This window comes from Mirounga leonina, unplaced genomic scaffold (genome assembly GCF_011800145.1).
Source record: "Mirounga leonina isolate KUSES-001 unplaced genomic scaffold, KU_Mleo_1.0 Mir_115, whole genome shotgun sequence".
Taxonomy (NCBI): domain Eukaryota; kingdom Metazoa; phylum Chordata; class Mammalia; order Carnivora; family Phocidae; genus Mirounga; species Mirounga leonina.
The window spans coordinates 27,450,066-27,471,604 of record NW_023270268.1 but is presented as its reverse complement, the minus strand read 5'-3'; the positions used below and the strand labels follow the sequence as shown (position 1 = coordinate 27,471,604).

At 35.4% G+C, this 21,539-nt stretch overlaps 1 protein-coding gene across 4 annotated transcripts in view; it reads right to left on the bottom strand.

Moving 5' to 3' along the window:
* The window catches only part of ATP2C1 (ATPase secretory pathway Ca2+ transporting 1), a 168,471-nt gene that overhangs the window by 68,980 nt on the left and 77,952 nt on the right, over positions 1-21,539 (bottom strand). For all 4 annotated transcript variants that reach the window (XR_004677352.1, XR_004677353.1, XM_034994570.1 and 1 more), the window contains exons 3-7: positions 19,390-19,506; positions 16,700-16,789; positions 14,629-14,664; positions 11,478-11,539; positions 6,834-6,942 (exon numbers count right to left, since the gene is read on the bottom strand). Coding sequence is in view for 2 of the 4 variants with exons in the window: in XM_034994570.1 (XP_034850461.1) it covers positions 6,834-6,942; positions 11,478-11,539; positions 14,629-14,664; positions 16,700-16,789; positions 19,390-19,506 (414 nt within the window). In the remaining 2 variants the exon portion in view is untranslated. The remainder of the gene's footprint in view (positions 1-6,833; positions 6,943-11,477; positions 11,540-14,628; positions 14,665-16,699; positions 16,790-19,389; positions 19,507-21,539) is intronic.

Below are 21,539 nucleotides of genomic sequence, written 5' to 3'. Positions count from 1 at the left end.
AAAAAAACCCCAAAAGTATGACCTATTCACTAGAAAAAAATGGACTGATAAAAATCATCCCTCAGCAAGGCCAGACACTGGACTTACTAGAAAGACTTTAAATCAACTGTCTTAAATATGCTCAATAAACTAAAGAAAACCATGGACAAAGAACTAAAGGAAATCAGGAAAACAATTTTTTAAAAAAGACTATCAACTGAGAGAAAGAAAACATAAAAAGGAAACAAACAGAAATCCTGATGCTGAAAGTACAACTGAAATGATAAGTTACCTGGAGGGGTACAACAGCAGATCTGAACAAGGAGGGAGATAAAAACGAGCAAACAAAAAGACAGGACAATTGAAATTAACCAGTCTGAAGGACAGAGAGAAAAAAAAATATAAAGAAAAATGAAAAGAGCTTAAGGTACCTGTGGGACATCATCAAACATACCAATATAAAATGCAGTCTCAGGGGGAAAAAGAAAAGAAATGTGCAGAAAGAATATTTGAAAAGATAATGTAAAGAAAACTTCCCAAATTTAAAAGACATAAATCTATATAAAGAAGCTCAATAAACTCCAAATAGGAAAAACTCAAAGCCATTTAGACTGGCAGACATAATCAAACTGCTGAAAGACAAAGACGCAATCTTGAAAACAGCAAAGGTGAAGCAACTCATCATGTACTCCTCAATAAGATTAGCAGCCCATTTCTTATTAGAAACCATGGTGGTGAGAACCAGTAGACATATCTACAGTGCTGAGAGGAAAAAAAAAAAGGTCAAAAAGTCTATATCCAGCAAAACTATCTCTCAAAAATGAAGAAAAATTAAGACATTCCCACTTACACAAAAGCTAAGATAATTCACTGCTAGCAGACATGCCCCACAAGAAATGCTAAAGTAGAGTCCTTCAAGCTAAAACAAAAGGAGAGCAGAAAGTAACTCAAAGCCATATGAAGAAATAAACTCAAGTAAACGTAACTACACAGGGAAATATAAATGCCAGCATTATTGTATTTTGACTTTGTAACTCCTCTATTTTTCCTGATTTATATAATATACTTAACAAATAGGGACGCCTGGGTGGCTCAGATGGTTAAGCGTCTGCCTTCGGCTCAGGTCATGATCCCAGGATCCTGGGATCAAGCCCCACATCGGGCTCCCTGCTCCGCGGGAAGCCTGCTTCTCCCTTTCCCACTCCCCCTGCTTGTGATCCCTCTCTCGCTGTGTCTCTGTCAAATAAATAAATAAAATCTTTAAAAAATAATAATAATAATAATAATCACTTTAAATGTAAATGGATTTACAATTGCGTGGTATATACGTACAATGGAATACTATTTGGCAATAAAAAGCAATGATATATTGATACGTGCAAAAACATGGATGAACCCTGAAAACACTGTTAACTAAAATAAGCCAGACAAAAAAGACTTCATAGTATTTAATTCCATTTATAATGAAATGTCCAGAATAGGTACATGTACACAGACAGAGCAAGCAAATTAGTGCCTACCAGACTCTGGGGAAGGGGAGAGAATATAGTGACTTACTAAAGGTAAAGGTGTTCTTTTGGGAGTGATAAAAATGTTTTACAGTTAACACTGTGGTGATGGTTGCACAATTCAAACTGTATGGAAAGTGAATGAATGATAGATTTTAAATGTGTAAATTGTGTTGAATGTGAATTACATCTCCGTGAAGTTTTGTGGGCTGTTTTTTTGTTTTGTTTTGTTTTTAATCTTTTTGTATGTGGTAGATAGACCAGCACTTTTGGCATGGACTAAGAGCTAGTTAAGAATGCAGAATCTTGGCACCACCCCAGAGTTGCCAAAACAGAGCCCAGATGACTCCTATGCACCTTAAAAGTTAGGATATAATGCCCTGGGGCAACTCTCTGTCACAGTGAGAAAACAAAGACCTAGTTAAGTGGCTTACCGAAGCTCATATGGTCAATTCATAAGATACATTTTATTCTTTGAATCACAGTTGTTTGCATGTTGGTGTCTCCCAGTAGAAAGGGCACAAATTGTGTCTTTTTCACTTCCTAGCGCTAAAGCCTGGTACAGTGTTCTATACATGATACTAAAACATTTACCGGATGGCTAAAATGACCTCATTACACAGACCAATTTCCAAAGAAAGGTATTACATTTTGCCTAAATCAGCTCCATTACCAAAATAAGTAAATTTAACATATCATTACATGCACTTATATTTTAGCAAATGTTTGAAAAGATTTTTTTTCAAAAAAAAATATAAAAAAAAAGCATAGCAAACAAAATCAGAATCTGAGTGTCACCAGAATATCAAGGTTTTCACTGAGTAAATGGAAAATATATTTTGTAACTCAGGAAGTCAGAATGCTCTGACACAGAAAGATAGCTCCTCTAACGAAATTAGCCAACACAGAGGAAGGTGCTTATTAATGATTCTTAACAAAAGGGTTCGCAAAATAGTGAGCTTTATAGAAAGGGACATAAAGGCTAAAGTAAAGTTTCAGTCAAGGAGACTACCTTTGACTCCTTCCAATGGCAGGTAGCCAAAGTAGATCTGTGCTCATTATCTTTGGTTTTTACTTGGGAACTAAGGAATAGGAAGGAATACCCCTAAAGAGACCAAAAACTACTCAATGAGCTGAACTACTATGCTGTAACAAAGTATATGGATCTGTGATGTTAAAAGGCTCACTATCGGGCGCCTGGGTGGCTCAGTTGGTTAAGCGACTGCCTTCGGCTCAGATCATGATCCTGGAGTCCCTGGATCGAGTCCCGCATCGGGCTCCCTGCTCGGCGGGGAGCCTGCTTCTCCCTCTGACCCTAACCCCTCTCATGTGCTCTCTCATTCTCTCTGTCTCAAATAAATAAATAAAATCTTTAAAAAAAAAAAAAAAAAGGCTCACTATGTAATGCCAACTAGCTTGTTTTAAGTTTGGACTTCTGAGCAAGGCCCCAGTAGGCTTTCACTCCTAGTGGAGATATCTTTTGGCCCAGGTTTAAATGGTCCAATTGATAATCTAGGGTCATAAAAATGGCTAATTCTTGGCCCTCAGGCATATAACTGGTAGTTCTCTTTAAAAAGTTTGATACGGGGGCGCCTGGGCGGCTCAGTAGTTAAGCGTCTGCCTGTGGCTCAGGTCATGATCCCAGGGTCCTGGGATCGAGCCCTGCATGGGGCTACCTGCTCGGCGGGAAGCCTGCTTCTCCCTCTCCCACTCCCTCTGCTTGTGTTCTCTCTCTCGCTGTGTCTCTGTCAAATAAATAAATAAAATCTTTAAAAAAATAAAAAAATAAAGTTTGCTACGTTTAGAAAATTATATCAAAAACATTAAAAAAAAAAAAAAGGTAATTGTACCCAGTGTCTAGATCTTGAAGACAGTTTCAAAGAATGATAGAGGCTACCCACAAGCATGTGAGCCACAAAATAAAGTGTCAATGGAATTACTCATTCAGAACTTCAAGTATAAGAAAAATCTTGCTACATTTCAGGAACATTTCAGGCTTAGTTAGAAAGTTAAAGCAAGAGAAGTTATTTTCAATAGAAAAAAGAAACCCTCTTTTCCTTTGACTCTAAGACCCCTAGACTTAGACATTCCAGTGGCAACCCTCTCGGATCCCCTCTCTCCTTGGGAGCTTTGTACTATCACTTTGCTATTGCTCAATAAGCCTTGCTTTGTGGCCTACCACTCTGTCTGGTCTACCTCTTCATACTTCGAAGCAATGTGACCAAAAACCGCGGACACCGATGGAGAAAAAAATCCTGTGACAGTAAGGTTACTACCACCAACACATACTAGTTCATTCCCTGGCTATGGAAAATGACTCAGGCAAAAAAACAAAATACAGAATTCCTTAAGTTATCAATACTAATCTTCTTTAAAAAGGATTTACAAATGACAGTCTCAGCCTGCTGCGGACTGAATTGTGTCACAGTAAAATTCATGCTGAAGCTTTAATTTCCAATACGATAGTAATTACCTTTGGAGGTAATTAGAGTTAGAGGAGCTTGTGTGGGTGAGGCCCTCATAATGGGATTAGTGGCTTTATAGGAAGTGGAAGAGAGACAGCAATCACTCAACCCACCCAGTCTATGGTATTTGATTATGGCAGCCTGACCTGACTTAAGACACAGCCTACAAACAGGTAATACCATATAAAAATTGTGTAGCAGTCATATCACTGAACTTGCAGACAAAATGCAACTGAATGCCCAGGCAAGTTTTATAGTTAAAATCTGAACCTTCAAAATTTATGACAGGAACCCTAGAGTTGCAGCATGACAACGCTAATGTGGCAACCTTGGTCTTAGACTACATCATCCACAAGAAGAGAAATACACCATGAAAGTCCAGATACTTTTGCTTTTTCTAGAGTGAAATCGACACATTTTGTTTTGAGATATTAATAATATCTCAAAGGTATGTGAGTTCTTAGTTTCCTTTATATCTTAACGAAGAGCTTATTTCATACAAGAACATCAAATGACCAGCTAGCCTTAAAAAAATCACCCAAAGATCACCATAGCCAAATTCTGCAAATAACACTCCAATAAGCCAACCTAATTCCAAAAGCTAGTAGCCTCTGTGTCCAGAAGAGAAACTGACCTTAACAGCCTTATTATGCCTTAGGTTAGTAGAAGCAGCACAAAAGGTTCAAATCTTTTAGGAACGTTATCTCAATCTACCGTAAAAGTTGTAAAAGTCTGCTTGAGGTACTAAGGTGATAGGTAAAATGAACAGGACAGAAAGTGATAGAGGGAATCAAAGATGTTCAACTATATACATAAACATGGATTAACTAGAAGAAAATCAACCTTATCACTGCCAAATAAAACATGTGTTAGTGAAAGTGTCTGAAAAGTTAACAGGTAAGGGAAAAACAGTAATAACAAATTACTCCACAAAGTACATGCTTTCAATTTTTATAACATCAAGCTTTAAAAGGTGAAAAATTCCCTTACTGAACTCACAGTAAGTCTTCAAAGTATATTTGATAAGTGGCTACGATACATACTAATCCAGAACTCTGGTCTTTTCCTATTTGCACATGAACTCTGAAATAATTAATTCTTAGATCAATTAACCCTTATTTAAATGAAAACCCTAAAATACTTTACCAAGTCAAATGGAGTTTTAAAGTTTCTATGTCATTATACTGCTCAAAATGTTCAAGTAATGGGGAACACCATCGTTTTACTACCCCACTGAGGAGGTCTGCTTCTAAACTGGAAGAGAAGGACTCCAGAATAAATGATGACATAAACTCCATGAATTCAAATTAAGACCCTCTGGGGAAAGGGAAGATGATTTATATCAAGTGACAGGCCTGCCAAATGTCTAAGGAATAATAATCCAAGGTTTTCTCATAAACTAAGTATTAGGAATAGAAAGAAAGGAGAGGAAATGAGTAAAAAAAAGATATAAAAAGATAAACTAAGGGCAGAAAGTAATAAAGCAAAATTAACAATATTCCCAATACTTGCTGTATTATCAATTATTTCCACTCACCAATTAAAGCAATCTGGTATCTTCCTAAGGAGAAATTTTAAGTATTTGAAAAAAAGGCCATTACTTCAGGACTAAATGAAGTCTGTTCTTATTATAGTTCAGAAAGGTTCTTTAGGCTTTCCATAACCCCTATGAACACTAAGATTTTGGGACACAGTAAGTATTGAAAGACTGTCACCTCTATAGGTGTTAATGAATAGGCTGTTAATTCCAAAGTAGATGAGACTGGCATGCTAAACTAGGTGCCTAACTCCATTTTCTAGTCCGTCAATCTATTCTACACACTGTGGCCAGATTAAGGTAAGATCATTTGCCAGCTGCATATGATCTTCAAAGCTAATTCCTAACGAATAAAATCTGAGGTAGAGCTTTGTATCCAAGGCCCCCCTGAATCTGATTCCACCACACATTTTTTACCCTTAACATATTCTAGCCCGGTACTATATACTGGGACATTCACAGTGATCTGAATACTGCTGCTTCGTGGTCTTCCTCATCTCTCCCAGTACTACCCTTCAACCTTTCAATTCTCACCACCAAAGCCATGCTGTCTGAGGCATTATCTGATTTTCACTGAAATCAGAAGTAAATGCTCCTTTCTCTAAATTTTCACACTCCATTCTTTGTACTTCTCTTAGTCACTCACCAGGTTCTATCTTATTTTATGGTGAGTGATTTATGTACACAAATAGTATGTTCCCTGATCACAAGAACTCTTTACATCATCTTTGTGTCTCCCACAAGGCCTATCATACCCTTTCCATAAAGATCAGCTGATTCACTAATGGACACCTCAAAAGACTCCGTGGTAAAGATTAATATATTTTAAGAAAAGAAGACATGTTTATATATGTTACATTTTAAACTTGAAAACCAAGAGTTTCCAAATCAACTATGCATTAATTCTTAAAATTACTAATGTCTATCCTTTAGTCCATATCCAAGTATTTTCACTTCTCACAAACAGATCACCAAATGCTATGGGCTGAATATGTATCCCCCCCCAAACTTTATATACTGAAATCCTAACTCTCAAACATGAGGTATTAGGTGTGACTTTTCAGATGTGGTTAGGTAATGAGGGTGGAGCTCTCACAAATGGAATTAGTGTTCTTATAAAAGAGACCTCAGAGCTCCCTAGCCCCTTCCACCATGTGAGGACAGAGAGAAGGCACCAGCTATGAACCAGAAGAGGGCCCTCATCAGAACGCAACTGGGCTGGACCCTTGATCTCGGATTTCCCAGCCTCCAGAACTATGAGAAATAATTTTCTGTTGTTTATAAGCGACCCAGGCTATGGTATTTTGTTACAGTAGCCCAAAGAAATTAAAACACCAAACTTACCTCAAACAAGCGTAAATCAGCAGGAACTCTGTCCCCAACAGAAAGGCAAACTGTATCACCTGGAACCAAGTCTCGAGCAAGTGTATGTTCCAATTTTCCTTCACGTACACTGTAACATGAAACAGAAACAACCATGGCTGAAAAAAGAGAGCCACACCACTTATTTAAAAAAATTCTTGGGCGCCTGGGTGGCTCAGTCGTTGGGCGTCTGCCTTCGGCTCAGGTCATGATCTCAGGTTCCTGGGATCGAGTCCCACATCGGGCTCCCTGCTCAGCGGGAAGCCTGCTTCTCCCTCTCCCACTCCCCCTGCTTGTGTTCCTTCTCTCGCTATGTCTCTCTCTGTCAAATAAATAAATAAAATCTTTAAAAAAAATAAATAAATAAAATAAAAATTCTTTCTAGTGGGCTTACCTGAGGAAAAATATATTGTAGTATTATTACCACTTCAAAGAGGCTAAGTCAAATATAAGAAACTAAGCAAACAATTATTTTTCTATTCTTGGTAATTAAGATGTTCAGATGACAAAAAAAGCACTGGAAACAGTGACCAGTTATCGTTCAAATGTAAAATGTGAAAACTGAAGCAACCTTCTTATTCATCTGGGCCTGTCTGACTGTGCATCACTGCAACCCCAACAGTGCTTAGCACATAGTCACACACAAAAAAAAACTCTGTTGAATAAATCCATGTCTCAATAATCTCAGTATTAGAACTTAAATGTTTTAATATCACAACTTGCTACACTGAACAGAACATCAATTCTTCATGTCGGACTAATGATTTCTACCTTATGTTTAGACAAATCTGGTGCCACAATGTATACTATACTACTCACATTCAATTTCTGTTTTTAAGAGTGAAAATCCATTTTCATTTGTCTCCATGTATTTTTTTATTTCCTCTTTGATTTCTTGGTTGGCCCATTTTCATTGTTTAGTAGCATGCCATATAGCTTCCATGTATTTGTGTTCTTTCCAGATTTTTTCTTGTGACTGATTTCCAGTTTCATACCATTGTGGTCAGAAAAGATACATGATATAATTTTAATCTTTTTGAATTTATTGGGACTTGCTTTGTGGCCTAATACGTGATCTATTCTGAAGAATGTTCCATGTGCACTTGAAAAGAATATGTACTCCATTGTTTTTGGATGGAATGTTCTGAATGTATCTGTTAGGTCAATTTGGTCTAATCTGTCACTCAAAGTCACTGTTTCCTTGCTGATTTTCTAAAAAAAAAAATCAATGGTCTAAAATCTTTGGGACACAGCAATAATTGTTCTAAGAGGGAAGTTTATAGCAATACAGGCCTACTTTAAGAAATAAAAACATCTCAAATAAACCTTACACCTAAAGAAGCTGGAAGAAGGAGAATAAGCCAAAGCCAATAGAAGGGAAAAAAAATAAAGATTAGAGCAGAAATAAAATGGAGACTAAAAAAAGTAGAACAGATCAATAAAGCTAAGAGCCAGTTCTCTGAAAAGATCAACAAAATTGATAAACCTCTGGTCAGACTCCTCAAGAAAACAAGAGGGAGGACTCAAATAAATAAAATCAGAAATGAAGTAGGAAAAAAAACAATACCACAGGAATACAAAGAATTGTAAGAGAATATTAAGACAAATTATATGCCAACAAATTGGACAACTTTGAACAAATGAATAAATTCCTAGAAACATATAACCTTCCAAGACTGAATCAGGAAGAAAGAAAATTGAACAGACTGATTACTAGCAATAAAATTGACAGTAGTCAAAAAATTCCCAGTAAAAGTCCAGGACCAGGTGGATTCACAGGTGAATTTTACCAAACATTTAAAGAAGAGTTAAAGGGGTGCCTGGGTGGCTCAGTCATTAAGCATCTGCCTTTGGCTCAGGTCATGATCCCAGGGTCCCGGGATCGAGCCCCGCATCAGGCTCCCTGCTCAGCGGGAAGCTTCCTTCTCCCTCTCCCACTCCCCCTGCTTGTGTTCCCTCTCTCGCTGTCTCTCTCTGTCAAATAAATAAATTTTTTAAAAATCTTTAAAAAAAATTCTATAAAATAAAGAAGAGTTAATACTTATTCTTCTCAAAAATTCCAAAAAATGGAAGACAAAGAAAAGCTTCCAAATTCTTTATACGAGGCCAGTATTACCCTGACACCAAAACCAGATTAACACACTACAAAAAAACAAAAACTACAGGCCAATATCTCTGATGAAGACAGATCTAAAAATCCTCAACAAAATATAAGCAAACCAAATCCAACAACACATTAAAAACATCATTCACCACGATCAAGTGGGATTTATTTCAGGAATGCAAAGGTAGTTCAATATTCCCAAATCAATCAACATGATGCATCACATTAACAAGAGAAAGGATAAAAACTATATGATCATCTCAACAGATGCAGAAAAATCATTTAACAAAGTACAACATCAATTCATGACAAAAACTCAACAAAGGAGGCTTAGAGGGAACATACATCAATATAATAAAGGCCTTAAAAGAGAAACCCACAGCTAACATCATACTCAATGGTGAAAAAGAGCTTTTCCTCTAAGATCAGGAACAAGGCAAGGATGTCCACTCTCACCACTTTTATTCAACATAGTACTAGAAGGCATTGCCACAGCAATCAGACAAGAAAAAGCATCTAATTTGCTAAGGAGGAAATAAAACTGTCACTATCTGCAGATGACATGTTACTATACATAGAAAAACCGTCCAGATTCCACCTAAAAATTACTGGAACTGATAATGAATTCAGTAAAGTAACTGGATACAAATTAATATGCTGAAATCTGTTGCATTTCTATGCACTAATAATAATGAAGCAGAAAGAGAAATTAAGAAAACAATCCCGGGCGCCTGGGTGGCTCAGTTGGTTAAGCGACTGCCTTCAGCTCAGGTCATGATCCTGGAGTCCCAGGATCGAGTCCCACATCGGGCTCCCTGCTCGGCAGGGAGTCTGCTTCTCCCTCTGACTCTCTCCCCTCTCATGTGCTCTCTCTCAAATAAATAAATAAAATCTTAAAAAAAAAAAAAAGAAAACAATCCCATTTACAATTGCACCAAAAAGAATGAAATACCCAGGAATAAACTGAACCACAGAGGTGAAAGACCTTTCCTCCAAAAACTATAAAACACTGACGAAAGAAATTGAAGATGACACAAACAAATGGTAAGACCGACACATAGATCAATGGAACAGAATAGAGAGCTCAGAAATAAACCCACGCTTATATGGTCACTTAATCTACAATAAAAGAGGCAAGAACATACAATGGGGAAAAGACAGTCTCTTCAATAAATGGTATTGGGAAAACTGGACAGCTACATGCAAAAGAATGAAAGTAAACCACTCTGTTTTACTATACACAAAAATAAACTCAAAATGAATTAAGTCCTAAATGTAAAGACCTAAAACTATAAAATACCTAGAAGAAAACACAGGTGGTAATTTCTTTGACATCTGCCACAGAAACATTCTTCTAGACATGCCTCCTCAGGCAAGGGAAACAAAAGCAAAAATTAACTATTGGGACTACACAAAAATATAAAGCTTGTGCAAAGCAAAAGAAACCATAACAACAACAAAAAAAACCCACAAAAAACCCCCCAGCAACCGACTGAATGGAGAAGATATTTGAAATAATATATCCAAAAAGGGGTTAATATCCAAAAGATATAAAGAACTCCTACAACCTGACACCAAAAAAAAAAACAAAAAAAAAACACACAACAAATAATCTGATTAAAAATGGACATGAATAGACAGTTTTCCAAGACAGACACACAGACGGCCAACAGACACATGAAAAGATGTTCAACATCACTAATCATCAGGGAATGCAAATCAAAACCACAATAAGATATCACTTTACATCCGTCAGAATGGCTACAATCAAAAAGACAAGAAACAACAAGTGTTGGTGAGGATATGGAGAAGAAGGAATCTTCATGCACTGTTGGTGGGATGCAAATAGGTGCAGCCACTGTGGAAAACAGTATGGACATTCCTCAAAAAATTAAAAATAGAATTACCATATGATCCAGTAATTCCACTACTAGGTATTTACCCAAAGAAAAAGAAAACACTAATTCAAACAGATAAATGCATCCCTATGTTTACTGAAGCATTATTTGCAATAGCCAAGATACGGAAGCAACCCAAGTGTCCATCCATAGATGAATGGATAAAGAAGATATGGTGTACGTACACACACACACACACACACACACACACACACACACAGGAATATTACTTAGCCATAAAAAAGAATGGTATTTCACCGTTTGCAACAACATAGATGGACCTAGAGGGTATAAAGCTAGGTGAAATAACTCAGACAGAGGAAGACAAACACCACATGACTTCACTCAAATATGGAATTTAAGAAGCAAAACAAAAGACAAAAGTGACAAAAAAACATTCTTAAATACTGAGAACAAGCTGGTGGCTGCCAGAGGGAAGATAGGTGAGGGTATGGGTAAAACAGATAAAGGGAATTAAGAGTATACTTACAGTGATGAGTACTGAGTAATGTATAAAACTGCTGAACCATTATATTATATGCCTGAAACTCTTTTAACACTGTATACAAATTATAATTCAATTTAAAAAAAATGAGAAATCCATATCAAAAACAAGGATCTTACCAATGGCATTCTGGTGGCATAAGTTTACTCAGTTCTTCAAGAGATTTTTCTGAACGATATTCCTATTTATTAAAAAAAAAAAAAGCAGAACATATTAAGAGAAAACATTTATAAAGAAATGCAAATATGTATGTTCCTATGTACATATTCCATGTTAGACTTAAGTAAATAATAATCTTTTTTAAAACTTCCCCCAGTTCTTATCTTTTCCTTTACTTGCACTTATAGTCCTAACACATGAAAGTTTATTCCTTATTAAATAATGTTAAATTATAGCAGCCAAACAATTCTGACAATTAAATATTCCCAATTTTATATGTTAATATTCAATGTGAAACCTAAGATCAGTTTGTTTATAAGAAAATGAAGAACACTCATTAGTGTGTCCAAAGAGTATATAATTTTCAGTCATTAAAAGTTAAAATCATTGAGCCTCATGATTAAGATAATTTTACTTTTAGTGTTTAATGACCAAAGAAGTCAAAGACAATTAACTGCAAGCAACATCTGCTTTGAGGATATAAGCACATGCTTACTGCAAAGGTTTATGAAGTTTGTTTAGAAAGAACATCTGTTAAATAAGAGTGAGTTGTGGCTGGCACTACTTTCACAGACACCTTTCCCAGCACCCTGAATTATCCAAAAGAGGTCATTCTCAGGAGCCCCAAGTCTGCGATGCTCCAGCCTTTCTCTATGCATATAATCAAAGCTGAGGGTCAGAGACATCTTTCATCTCACCATACTACTCAGTCCACGTTTCCATGGGCAGTCTTGCTTCACATAACATCACTGCTACTTCTGTCTCATGTCTGCACTAAATACACCAATCTTTTGATCTAAGTTTAAAAATGGAGAGGGTGAGTAGTGGGAGTGAAAGTTGGGGAGTGTTTTGAAATGACTGCAGTGCTAGTACTATTCAAAATTTCATACCCATCACAAACTTTTTGAAATAGCAAATGCAAAGCTATGTAAGAGTAACTTAGAATTAAATGAGTATTTACTTAGGCAAGAGGAACAAATATGAGAGTAAGGCAAATCTATAATATGAAAATTCTAAGATACCCCTCCTCCAACCATAACAAGGATATTAAGGAATTTGGAAGTTTTACCCAAAAATTCCATAGAAGGCTAGAAAACACTCACCAATTCTAGATCCTAGTAATAAATGACATAGAAGCTGCCCAATCTTTACCTCCCTTTTCAGACTTCTTAGGCTTCACTCCCTACAACTACAGAGATACTTCTGTATCAAAATGACCTTTTAACAAGTCACTAAAAACTTGACAGCCATCTCTAATGAACACTTAAAAGTTATATTTTAAGTTTATTGTAAGGTGGCATCAATGGATGACGATATAAAACAGCTATTTTCATGGCTGTGAGGGTATACAATGGGGTGAGAAATGGAGATTTTTGAAAGAGAGGGAAAAAAGGGTAGACATAAATATAAAAATATACAAGCACTCTCCTCCTAAAACCCAGATAAAAACACAAATATTAAATAAGACAAATCATTGACAATTTCAGAGTTTTGGTAGTTTTCTGACAAAGCACTGTAAGTTCAAGTGGCAGCAAATAGGATCTTTTAGAGAGGGTTTTTAATTGCAGTTTATACAGAGTATTTTGTTGGTTTCAAGGCACATTTGGGTAAAAGGCTCATGTATGTATAAGAAACCAGACCTACCAATCTGAAATTGGGCTTTTCATAAATGTTTCAATTCTTTCTGGTGTTTTCCATCAACTGAACCTATCACAGAGATATTTAGCAGATAGTTTCTGCCATTGCATTCACAGTGTATAACATGCAATCTTTGCGGAAAATCACACACTATGTTAAAATCACAATTTTGTAGGTTTTTTTGAGGTAGGTGCTCTCTAAACACCAACAGAACAAGCAAAGGTCCTCTTATCCATAGTAATAATACTGTAGGAATCCCTCTGAAGAAAGTCACTCCGTATTTCTCAAGCATTATTAAAGATGCAAGAGGGTTCCAGTTACTGGTTGAGTGGATAGTACCACCCGAATGTCTGAATGAAGAGCTGCCTTGAATGATGACCAGCCTGGAAGGACCTCTGCTAGACTAACTAGCTCCACCTGCCCCAGTGCAACTTTTGTCTGTTCTAAGCAAAAAGATTCCCTGGAAACAGAATCCCTGATGGTCTACTGATGGAGCTCACAAACTTGCTGCAGATAATCTGATTACAACAGGCTTTTCTACAGTGGGTTACTATAAACTAATAACTTATTAGTTAGAGATTGCCAAAGAAAGCCTGGATAATGACAGGAAATACCCAAGGAATTAACCACAGATGTGAAAATAACCACAATCACTTAAAATATAGTCTTAAGAGTCAAAGCAACATGAACTTGAGTATCAAACATAACATTTTCCCCTAAACGAGAAGTCTTTTTTTTTTTTTTTTTGAGTCATCTCTACACCCAATGTGGGGCTCGAACTCACAACCCTGAGATCCAGAGTCACCCAGTTGAGCCAGCCAGGTGCCCCAATCCTTCTATTCTTATGAACTATGCTTTAAAACTTTTAGCTAATAAAATGAGACCTGCCAACATTGTTCTAAAATATGAAGTTATCAGATATTAAATAAACATAAAACTAAGCCTACCTTTTTATATATGCCTACACTTGTGATAAAAATCCTGACATTATCTCCACATTGATATTCACATTTCATTTTTAAAAGGAGTTCCCTCGTCATATGTTTTATTTACTGTTTCAATGTCTATGCTGAATTGGAAATTTGATCCAGATCAGAACGTTTTTCTGTGTAGGAAATGAGGAATTTAAACCTGGCCCAATTTTTTAATTGAAAAAAATTTTTAAACCTGTTGCTGGCTTTTATTTCTATTACTGTGCTTTTTGTTTCCATCTGCTTCAGTTACCTTTAATTTTATCAAATAAAAAACTACATTTTCTTCATGCTACTATCTAAATTAAAGCAGTCAAGTTAGTTCCACAAAGTTCCCTGGAGAACTAAGTTTCTGAAATCATTTCAAAAACAAAGAATGAATTGTTCTGACCAATATTACCATCCTCCAATAACCAAAGATTTTCTCATAAGCCACCTTAGTTTTTTTAAGCAATTAACTAAAATACCATTTTCATGCTGACAAAGTAGACCACCTACTCACCTGAACAAAGGCAACTGTGACGACGATAAGTATTGCCTAAACAAAACAAAGAAATAACCTTTTAAAGCTGAAATTGTAACTTCAGAAATAACTGTTAATCATGTTTTATTTTTCTAACTCTATTTGCAGTCCCCAGATACCAGACACTAAGCACTGAGATCAACTGGGGAAGAAATCACAACTCTGCCTTAGGGGAAAAACTGACAGCCAACAGTGCCTTGCCTCCCCTAGGACAACTTCTCAAATTTGATCTCAAGATCCCTTTCTGTTCTTACAAACTGAAGACCAGCTTTTATGTGGGATATAACCTACTCATATTTACCATAATTTAATACTTTTTTAATTGCTCAGTTTTAATTCCTCCTTATTAATTCATCTAAAAAGTAATAAAACCATTGCATGTTAATACATACATTTTTTATGAAAAATACACTTTCCAAATAAATTTGTGAGAAAAGTGCAAGTGTTTTCAGTTTTTCTATCTTTGATGTCTGCCTTAATACAAAGCTAGATTCTCACATTTGCTTCTGCATTTAATCTATTGTCCTATGTATAGGCTGAAGTATAGGCAGAAAACCTAATCTCATACAGATATTGTTGGAAAAGGAAGGAGTATTTTAAAAGCCTTTTCAGATTGTGGATATTCTTCTTAGCTACTACACCCAAATTGGACAAGTGTTAGTTACTTAGAGTAATTTGCAAATAGAATCTAAGCTGTATCAATGAACTTTTCATAATTATAGTAAAATCTATTGATCTATTTTCAATTTGAATGGATCTCTGATCACTGAAAACATTGTAACATCTTACACTGGTCATTTAGAAAATATTGATTTACTTGGTTATTCAAACCTTTCAAGTGTTGACACATTTCATAATAGTAAAAAAAAATGATATTCATTGAAATACTACTGATCTCTTTAGAATGAAGTCTTAAATATTGGGAAGCTATTTAGCGCACAGTAATTCATAAATATTTTGCAAAATTCTATCACTTGAAAGCTTGAATTTTATCACTGGCAATAAATGTTCTTTATTTTTCTTGAAGTAATAGTATTTCATCATTTCACTCACTTCCTAAAAAAAAGCATGCCAGTTATTCAAGTCTTAATAACCAAGTTTGTCTATCATTCATTCTTTCTAGTAAAGCCTAATTCAGCTCACCACAATCACCCTTCCTTGAAACAACCACTGTACCTCACTATACGTAGGTCCTTTATGCATATTTCCCATTTTATTACACAGAATATTCAAAAGGTATATACTCAACTGTCAAGATTTAATGAAATTAATTTTTACTCCTTTACGAAAAACACTCCCAAGAGAAACAATGAAAGAAAACAATGCCCACTAGTACAGGTTGATGCCATTATTCTGACTTGAGTCAACACTCAGTTTTACCTGCCACTGCTCTTTCACCACTGATGCAAACATACAAAGCAAAAATAATGTCTGAGTATTACATAAACAGTTTGACCTTACATGCTCCCTGAAAGGGTCTTACAGACACCTGGGAGTCCACAAGCAAGAGCTCAAGAACTGCAGCTCTATATTAATTTCTACTGTGTTCTTACGCGTAAACATATCTGCTTTAATCAATGCTTGTACTTGCTATAAATTTTTATACTACAATAAAACATAGGACAAGAAAAAAAAGAAGAGGAAACTTTCAATGAAAGCAAGAACAGCTTAGCCAGAAAGAATAAAATCTTACATAGTTTATAGAGTGTTCACTGTTAGATAATATTTTTAATTTCATAATCATCAGGCTTCAGTTCACAATTAGTCAAAACATTCTCAATAGAAAGTAAACTAAATTAAAATTTTAACCAGAAATTTATTATAAAATATTCCTTATCTGTAAAATTATAAGGTTGTTAAATAATTCTCATGAGTGCCAATCACAGACCGTTGAATATTACTTGAAATTACTGCAACAAAATGCAGAATTTGGACATTAACAAAAAACCTGAAGAAACATTAGGCACTTCTCAATTCATTTTCCAAAATAAAAGCCAATCCTAATTTTAAACGATTATCCAATAGTTTAAAAATATACATATTTTCTTACCACAGTGATACTGACAGCATCATCAAACTGATGCATTAAAACACTGATGACTGCAGAAGCCAGAAGCAGCATAATAAGGGGATTTTTAAACTGAAAGTGAAAACAAACAGCAATTCAACAGTTTTGTATGAATGGTAGTTGTGTTCCATCACAACAAAAACTTAAAAAAATAAACTACTGAGGCATGATTAGAAAATTATGAGTCTACATTTGAATGAGATTTTGTATGTCTTTTTAATTAACAAAAAAAGTATTTACACTTAACTACATTTAAAAGTCACCGCTTCATAACAGTTCCTTTTCAGAAGAAAAGAAAATTAAATATCAATACTTAAAACTAAGAATTTACCAATTCCTTATGGTACACGTATATTTTTGGTACATTAATTTAATAAATATAGCTGGTCTGCATTTCTACTGAGGCTAGAATAAGTGGAAAATGAATTTTAAGATAAAAATTTAGGTTAACACTGGGTACAACACCTAAATTATGAGATCCAAATATCTTATACTTAATAAAGTAGCACAGATTACAATTCCATGGTTGACCCACACGCCCCAGGAATAATCATAGCTAAGAACCAACATAAGATCCACTCCACAGAAGCTGAAGATTTTCCAAATGCTGGTTTTCCTATTATCTACCTGGCAGAGGCATTAGTATCTAAAGAAACAGAACCACACCATCAACCCAACCAGGCAGCACTTAAATGACCAAGCACCAGAGCCACCCTAAATTCTCCCAGTTGGACATCCTACTCCTTAAACATCAGAGCTCTGTTGCCAGAACCTCTTCCTCTGATGAAGTGGTGCCAATCACTGTTAAAGGTGCAAAGTAACTAGGCTACAAAGAATTCATCGCACCAGAGAGCCCCAGCCCCTAGATACCACAGCAGCAAGGTTAGATGCCATCACCTCCCCCTCCCTATATGGCTCCATTCCCTGGCACAGGGGTTCCCACCCTGCTTCACATCAGAATCATGTGAAGAACTTCTAAAATATGCCTACGTTCACACCAGACCAATTAAATCAGAATCTCCGGGCATAGGGCCCAGGCTTCAGCATTTTTTAAGCACTCCCCAAATGATTCTAACGTCTAGAAGATCGAAAATCACTACTCTAACAAACTAAAACTACAACTGCAATGTGGTTCAGGGTTGACAAACCACACACACCTGACTGAGTCAGAGTACCTGGGTTTAAATCCAGCTCCTGTCACTTGTGTATGACCCAAGTTCCTCATCTGGGAAAATACTACCTTATACCAAGACTGTGATAAAGATTAACTAAGAATGTATATTAAAACACTGTGTGAACCATAAAAGCCACTTCAAATGTTAGCTCTTATCATCACAATTTGAGGACAACACCCATGGGCTTTTTTTATTACGACCTCTAAAACAGCTGTGCCAAAGTAGCAAGCACGCCACTTGATTAATGGCAGGCTCCAGACAAACGTTTGCAAAGCAACAAACTCAGTGTTCTTTGTAGAGGAACAGAGTCACCCAGTGCTTTATGATTAACAATTGATATTTACTGTTAATTGCTGCTTGTGCTTAACTACATTACACTACTTCTGTTTCATTCTCACAGCAATCCCATGATGCAGGTAGTCAAGCTTTGAAACAGGAGTAAGAAAGTAAAACATTAAATTATACTGCCTAATAATAAGTCCAATCACTATAGTTTATAAATCTAGAATGAACTTCCTGAAGTTTTAGGTAATGTGGATATGTGGTAAATGTGAGAATACAAACATGCATATAAAAAATATTCTACAAACACATGACAGATACACACAAGGTTCTTTTAATCTCTAAAAATTCAGTTTTTCCACTTTAAACAAACTCATCTGCAAAATTAAGACTGATAAATTTGGGCCCATTAAGGCCCTTTAGAAAAGTTACACATAGATCTTAAAAAAAAAAAAAAAAAACCTGTACTTAGAAGGCTTAAAAGTTTTCTTTACTAAAAAGAACTTCTTAAAAAATAAATAAGTAAAAATAAAAAGAACTTGTTTGGCAAACTAACCCTACTAGGTGAAAACTGGCCATAGGATTCTTGGAACTTTTCACATTAACATACTTGTTATCAAGTTAAAAGAAAATCCTACAATAAGTCTTTCTGAAAAGATTAGGATATTGACAAAATATAATTAAAAATAGCTATTGTTTATTGATAGCTTACTATCTCCTAAAATTATTATCCTCATGTTATAGATAAGACTAAAAGGATAATAAAGATCATAGAGCTAGTAAGAAATAAAGACAGAATTTGTACTCAAGCAGTCTGGATTCAAACTACCTTATTTTTACTACATTTTCTAAGCTGGCTATATTACTTTAAAAAATATTAGCATTCCCATGTAACGTATGGGGATTAACATAACAATAAAAATTTTTTAAAAAAATATTAGCATTCCTTATAAGACAAATGTAAGGTAGACATCTGTAAAGGAAACTACTCTTCACAGTATTCCATGTTATACATTCGTAAAGATTTGCACACTAAAAATTAGAGAAGTTCCAACTTAACAGCAAACTCTAACAGAAAAAATGTAGGTAAAAAACATTTTTTACAAATTATTTCCTTTCTCTACAAAACAAAAAAAAACTTCACAAAAGTAAACAACTACACTAACAAAAATACATGTAAATTACACAGCAGAGGAGGAAATAAAAATATTTCACCTGAGAAATATACTTCTTCCATAGTGGCTCATCTTCACTGATATCAAACTCATTCCAGCCATGGAAGGCTCGCCTATGACTTACTTCACATTTGTTTAGACCATTCTGAAGATCAGCCTATTAGATTTTACATATAAAAGTTACTAAAAATGTTAGCAGAGAACAAAAGAAGAAAAACACAAGGGTACATATTGTATGTTCATATTTATAAGAACTTATACAACACTCAAAACTAATCTGTTGTAACAAAAAGCATTATCAGTGGTTGCTTGGGGCCAAGAGCAAAAATCTACTTAGATTAACTGCAGAGGGACCTGAGGGAACTTCTAGTAGTGATGAAAGTGTTCCATATCTTAATTCTGATGGTGGTTAACATTTGCCAAAATGCAAACTGTTCCATTAATATGGGTACATTATATTTCATGTAAATTACACCTTGATTAAAAAAAAATTATTGATGTATAGGTAACATACAATACTATATTAGCACATTTTTTTTAAAAATGTAAGCAATAAGGTATAGTTTAATAAACAAAAAACTTATGATTTTCTCTGGGGAGAGAAAAATAAACAAAAACCAGCCACATGACTTACAGAAAGCAAAGTATCAGTACATTTTAATTAGCTTTCTTTGCTTTCATTGTTTTATTTTCTAAAATTAGTTTCTCCAAAAGAACATTCAATGGACCATAACTGCCTTTTTTGTTCTGTGAGCCTATCAAAACCCTCAGATTGGTATTATTACTTTTTACTCTTGGACTGTGTAATTCTTTCAAGCAGATAATTTGTGGTTCCTAAATTACTAAAAATAATTATGTTCTATGAACACCACTTACATTCTTCAGTCACTGCGATATTGTGATTTATAAGAAATGTGTATGTTATCTGGTCATTCAGATGCCCAAAACATATTCCTCATTTGTATATGGTCTTCCTCCAGGGTTGCTGGCTCACAGCTCCTAAAACCCTTGGAATTTCCTGGGATGATGTCAATAACGGTGTCTTTTGTTGTGTGAATGAAGGTGACTTTTGGACCCCACCCAAGAGCAGCAGCTGATAGACAAGAGGACCAACCACATGATTACAGGGTTCAGTCCCAGCACCCCCACCACCATTCTCCCTCACCTCTGAGGAGGAGAGAGACAGGATGAAGGCTGAATCAGCCAAAGGCAAATGACTCAGTCAACCATGACTAAGCAATGAAGCCTCCATAAAAGCCCAAAAGAACTGGGTTTGGAGAGCTTCCAGGCTGGTGAAAACATGGAGACTAGGGAGAATGGTATACCTGGAAAGGGCATGGAAGTTCTAGGCCTTTTCCCCATCCCAGACCTATGTATCTCTTCATCTGGCTGTTGATTTATATCCTTTATCATATCTCTTTAATAAATTGGTAAACGTTAAGTGTTTCCCTGAGCTCTGTGAGCCACTCTAGAAAATTAAATGAACCTAAGGAGGAACCTCTAATCTGTAGTGGGTTGGTCAGAAACATAGGTAACAGCATGGGGCCTGTGACTGACTTCTGAAGTCAGGAGTAAGAGGCAGTCTTCTAGGGCTGAACCCTTAACCTATGGAATCTGATGTTATCTCTGGGTAGATATTGTTGGAATTGAGTTAAATTATTGGGTGTCCAAGAATTGCTTGGTGTTATGTGTGGGAGAACCCCCCCCAACCATGTTGGAATTGGGTCTGGGAAACTTAGAAGAGTCATTGTCTCTCATGATTTATTATCATAACTATCATTTAAGAATGAAATTACCTGCATCCCTAAAATAATCAGTTTCTCTGGCCAAAAGCTTTACAATAGAGTTTGATAACAGTCTCGCAACACTTAAAAATATTTAAAATAAATGGTTTTAAAACAATATAAATACAACCAAAAACCCTCAAAAAATATATATCCAATGTTTTTAATGCCATCATTAAAATACAGGAATTTTGAAGGAAAAATTAAAAAATTATTCATGTTACATTAGATTGTGCTTTTAAAACTAGAAAGAGATTAAATTTCATAAGCAATTAAAGTTTACTTGCAGTCCCTATCTTGTACTTACCTTTTACTTTAGAAAACACTTAACAAAAAAAATGATAAACTCCTAACTCTACTTATGTTAATAAATTGATTATTTTATTAATCCAACTAATCCTTACAC